Source organism: Lotus japonicus, chromosome 1 (genome assembly GCF_012489685.1).
Source record: "Lotus japonicus ecotype B-129 chromosome 1, LjGifu_v1.2".
NCBI classification, from domain to species: Eukaryota; Viridiplantae; Streptophyta; class Magnoliopsida; order Fabales; family Fabaceae; genus Lotus; species Lotus japonicus.
The window spans coordinates 80,998,513-81,004,199 of record NC_080041.1 but is presented as its reverse complement, the minus strand read 5'-3'; the positions used below and the strand labels follow the sequence as shown (position 1 = coordinate 81,004,199).

General features: G+C 43.0%; 1 protein-coding gene across 1 annotated transcript; it reads left to right on the top strand.

Moving 5' to 3' along the window:
- The first annotated feature begins 290 nt into the window (after window positions 1–290).
- LOC130747902 (uncharacterized) lies at window positions 291–5,446 on the top strand. The gene is made up of 3 exons (XM_057600960.1): window positions 291–1,434; window positions 1,592–2,871; window positions 2,963–5,446. Exons 1-3 carry the CDS (start codon window positions 291–293, stop codon window positions 5,444–5,446), a joined length of 4,908 nt encoding a protein of 1,635 aa, XP_057456943.1.
- Window positions 5,447–5,687: the final 241 nt, after the last annotated feature.

The following is a 5,687-nucleotide window of genomic DNA, read 5'->3' as shown; positions in this document are numbered from 1 at the left end:
AATTAATGTATCTAATCAATTCATTGAATTCAATTCTACGACTTTATGGGTTATTATTAATTAATTAATTAATTAATGCGATAATGTCCATTGAATTCTCTCTCTCTCTCTCTCTCTCTCTCTCTCTCTCTCTCTTTTGTCAGCTTATACTGCTTAGTTCACTGATGATGAGACAATGTATTAGTCTTACATCTATCAGCTGTAGTGATACCTTAGCTGGGCATGTGGGAGAATTCATTCAAACCGACGATGAGACTGAAAACCGTCGAAGGTACGACTTCGCCAGAGTAATGGTATCTTCATACACACCCACTATTGAGAGAAGGAAGGTGGACATAAAGTGTGAGGATCAAATCATAACGGTGGTAATGGAAGGTGAAGGCATGGGTATCACTGAAAACCAACTGCATCAGGTGTACTGGGCACCGGAAAGTTCATGCTCTGCAACTCATGATTCGCACAGGTCGTCGACAGGAACGGTGGTGGGTGAGTCTGAATCGGCGAGAGAGGCGGTGCATCCGGAGGCGGAGTTGCTGGTACCCGGAGATACGGGTACAAGTTGTCAGGATATTGGGGGCAAAGCTGGCACAAGGACGAGTGACATTGATGTGTCGGGAAAAAGGGCTCCAGAGAAGTCAACCATGGGGCTTGTTACTGAAATCTTGCAAAGAAAACAAAAGGTGAACTGGCATAACCGTGAGAACGGTCAGATAGAAGTGTGCTTTAGAGACAAATTCAAATTCAAGGTGGGCTACTCTGCTATTGAAGGACTATGGAACAGCTTTGTCACAGGTTTTAAGGTATCAGTTGGGGAAGCACGTGTGCTAGAGTTGAGCATCAAGGGAGCAGGAAAGTATAAGCTGATGGGGTGGGGCCAAAGTCAAAGCCAAAGAAAATATAATAATAGGTGGGTATGTCTTGACCCGCTACCATTGGGCTGCGTTAAAGATATTGGCCCATCTATCACCTTCAAGAAAACATTCATCGGGCCTCTTCTGGAAGGACTGGAAAATAATGTGAGCCCATTTGCTGAGTCTCCCTCTCCCTTATCTCAATCCTGCAATGTTGTTGATAAGGGGTCAGCAATTATTTCTCCAAAGAAGAAAAGGGGCAGACCCAGAAAAGCTAATTCTGATAATCAGGTCGTGAAGGAGGCATCAGCTGCTTCATCCACACCCAAACGGAGAGGAAGGAAACCGAAGCTGCAAGGATCAGGGGAAATACATTGTGATAAGAGGGAGCAGCACCCACCTTTGAGAGGGCCTTCTGGTAGATATCTAACTAGGAGTTCAAAGGTTTGGCTTCTGGGCAAAGTGTTGGGCCTTGAATTTGAGGGTTCCGATGAATCTGCTATCTCTTCTCTTGAAAGAGATTTAGGAGCTTTTTTATCCCCTTCTGCTTTTGGTGATGGAGAAGATCTGGCTCTCCTGGAACGTTAGAGGGCTGTGCAGTGCAGAGAAGCGGAGGAGTGTCAAAGAGCTGGTCAAGAGAGCACAGTCGGAATTGATTCTGTTTCAAGAGACGAAGTTAGAAGCACAGAAAGAGAAGTTTGCACTTAATTTTGCAAATTCTCTTAATTATGAATGTGTAGTTGTTAATGCCACTGGAACTGCTGGAGGTCTCCTAACGATGTGGAAAGCTTCTACTTTCACCCTAATCCGTGTCTACAATGGAGATAGGTACTTAATTATTGAGGTCAAAGACAACAATCTCAACATCAATCTGATGATAGGTAATATATATGGGCCACACAATGAAGAGGAGAGAGAGGCATTGTTCTCAGAGATTGGAAATGTGATGCAGAACCGGGAGTGTGGTTGGATTCTTGGGGGTGATTTCAATGCTACCCTCAATGCTGAAGACAGAAGTGGAAGGCTGGGAGGGACTGAAGTTTCTTTTTCAAGTTTTGTAAATGACTGGAATTTGATAGATTTGCCTTTGCAAAACTCAGAATATACCTGGTTCAGTTCAAGAAACGGAGGAGTCTGGAGCAGAATTGACAGATGGCTTTTAAACGAAGAAGCTTGGTTGTCCCTTGATGAAGCCATTCAACGGGTGGAGAATTGGGGACTCTCAGACCATAGAGCAGTAATCTTAGCTATGGGACAACCTAGCTCAGGGCCAAAACCTTTCTTATTCTATAACAACTGGCTATTGGATAAAGAATTTGACAGAATGATCAAGGAATGGTGGAACACCTGCGCTGTACAGGGATGGTCAGGTTATGTATTGCAAACGAAATTGAAAGACTTGAAAGGTAAAATTAAAGGGTGGAAGGGCCACTCCATATCACACACAGAGGAGAAGATTAAATTGTTGGAAAGTGAACTTCAAGTAGTAATGGAAAGACTGGAATCTGTGGGCATGAATGAGGAGTTGCGAGCTAAGAGGAGTCAGGTGTTAAGTGGCTTGTGGGAGGGGTACAGGATTGAAGAGTCCAAATGGCGACAGAAATCGAGGGTAAAATGGTTGAAGGAGGGTGATAAAAACACATCATTTTTTCACTTTGTCAGCAAGTCTAGGAGAGCAAAAAATCACATTCACAAACTTAATGTGAGGGGCAATGAAGTGAATGATCCAGCGGTAATTAGAGACGAAATCAGGGCCCATTTCCAATCCTTCTTTACTCGTGAAGTGATGAGGAGACCAAAACTGAAGTGTACCAATTTGCTTAAATTGTCCATGGGGGATAGGCGAAGGTTAGAGGAGGGTTTCTCTGAGAGTGAAATATGGGATGTCCTTAAGCACTGTGACGGTGACAAAGCGCCGGGACCCGACGGTTTTAACTTCAATTTCTTCAAACACTTCTGGGCAACAATTAAGGGTGATATACTCAAGTTCTTCGAGGAATTTCATGCAAATGGTAAGCTGGTACGAGGCCTCAACGCGACATTCATTTCCTTGATACCGAAGAAGTCTTGCCATGTTGAAGTTGCTGATTTCAGACCCATATGTCTGATAGGCAGCATCTATAAACTGGTGTCAAAGGTTCTTGCAGCACGATTGCAAAATTCCAAAGATAATCTCTGAAAACCAATTCGCCTTCACTACGGGGCGTCAAATAGCCGATTGCATCTTAATCGCCTCGGAGGTGGTTGATTTTCTGAATAAGAATCAACGTGGTGGATATCTCCTTAAGTTAGACTTTGCCAAAGCTTACGATTCCATCGAGTGGAACTTTCTCTTGGAGCTGCTCGCTAAAATGAACTTCGGCGAAAAGTGGATTTCGTGGATTAAAACCTGTGTAACTACTGCCTCTTTGGCTATCCTGATAAATGGCTCACCTTCTGTTTTCTTTGACATTGAAAAAGGATTGAGACAGGGGGATCCCCTCTCCCCCTTGTTGTTTAACATATGTGTGAACGGCCTATCATGCATGTTAAACCAACTTCTTGGAATCTCTGGCCTCAACCTCTTCAGCGGTGTTAGAATGGGTAGTGCTGATGCACTAAACCACCTTCAGTTCGCAGACGATACTTTGCTGTTTTGTGAACAAGATGACTCACAGTTAGAGCTTCTATGTAATGCTCTATTCGCTTTCCTCTTTGCTTCAGGCCTAAGGTTGAATATGGAGAAATCAGAACTCATCGGTTGTAATGTTGAACCAGCAGAGGTAGCAAGAGTGGCTCATATTTATGGCTGGTCTGCGGGCTCTTTGCCTATCACTTACCTTGGAGCTTCACTAGGTGGCAATCCAAGAAGGCTTTCCTTTTGGGAACCGATGATAGTTAAATTGAGAAAAAAAGGGAGGTCCTACAATTCAAAATATATCTCCTTGAGTGGCAGATTGACTATTTTGAAGGCGGCTCTCAACTCAATCCCGGTTTATTGGATGAGCTTATTCAAAGCACCAAGGGGGGTTATCATGGAAGTGGAGAAAATCTTCAGGGCATTCTTATGGGGGAAAGAAGAAAGAGGAAAGAAAATGGTGTGGATTCCATGGAATATGATATGCAAATCCAAAGCAAAAGGAGGATTGGGTTTGGGTCATTTAGCATGGAAAAATAAAGCATTATTACTAAAGTGGGCTTGGAGATATGGGGTAGAAGTGGACAGCTTATGGAGAAGGCAAATTGCTGGTAAATATCAATGGGATAGCAGAAGGCTTATGCTGCACATAGTGTTGGATGAGGGAGGATCTTTATCTGCAATAATAAAAGACATTGGTGCTATCCTCAAGGAGGATTCTTTGCTTTCTATGGGCTTTAGAGATCAGCTGATATGTGGAATTGGAGATGGTAATTCTACCAGATTTTGGATTGATCCTTGGATTGGAGGTAAACCTTTGTCTTGCCAATTCCCCCGCGTCTTTGCAATCTGCACCAACAAAACAGCATACATTGCTGATGTTGGCCTTTTCGTAAGAAATAAATGGGTGTGGGATATTCCTTTCAGAAGGAATTTTCTTGGATGGGAATTGGGAATACATTCTGAATTCATGAATATGATTAATTCAATCATCCCAGCAGCGAATTCGAAAGATCATCTAATATGGTGTGGAAGCGGAAACGGTTACTTCACAGTTAGAGGTTTATGCCAATGGGTTGATGATAATGTCCAAGATGAAGCTGAGTTTGCTGTCCCTGAGCACATTGCAAAACTAATTCCACCTAAGGTCAAATTGCTGTATTGGCAAGCATGCCACAATAAGTTGGCTACCAAGATAAATCTGTGGAGGAGAGGAGTAATCTCAGCTGAGAACAGCTTATGTTGCTTCTGCAGTTCAAGCATCGAGACAGTAGACCATCTCTTTGTATCTTGCCCACGGGTTATTGAATTATGGTATTGTATTCTCAATAGAGAAGGAATATCATGGTCATGCTCTAACTCCTTGCTGGCTGTCCAAGAGGAATGGATTAGCTTGAGGAAAGGTACTGATTTGATAATTTGGAATCTATTTCCATATTCCATTGTTTGGTCATTATGGCTGCAAAGGAACAACAGCACCTTCAGAGGCAACGGTATGCAGATGCAAGAGATTGAGGACATGTACATGCTTCGAATTGCTTGGTGGATCAAATGTGATTGGACCACTTGCCCCTATGATTCACTACATATCTCAAGGAATTTAGGCAGCATTAAATTGCCTAAACCTTCTACTGTGCCTAGACAAATTTCATGGCTTCCACCGGATACTGGGATTTTAAAATGCAATGTTGACGGTGCTTCCAAAGGCAACCCAGGAATCAGTGGAGTTGGTGGAGTGATTAGAGACTCGAATAGGATTTTTTTGGGGTACTTTGCAATCGGTATTGGCTTTGGTTGGGCTTTTGAAGCGGAAGTGAAGGCAATTCTCCACGGGCTCATGTTTTGCCAGCAGTTCCTATTCAGGAATATTGTCCTAGAAAGTGATTCTACAACAGCAATTGGTTGGGTGGTTTCAAGAGACAAAATACCTTGGAAGTTGATCAATGAGTTAAACAAAATTGACCTTTTTGATGGCTGAAGTGAATTGCTTGGAAATTAGGCATACTTTCAGAGAAGGCAACACAGAGGCAGACTCACTAGCAAACAAGGGTTGTGAAAATGCTGATCCAATTTGGCAGTTGCTAGAGGAGGGTGCGCGTGAGATTCCTTGAGGGATTGCAGGCACACTGCTTCCGTTTTCATTTCAGTTTCTGTCCTTATGGATTGCCCATCTTTTCTATTTCAGTTTCTGTTTTATTGGGGCATCTTATGTTAGTTGT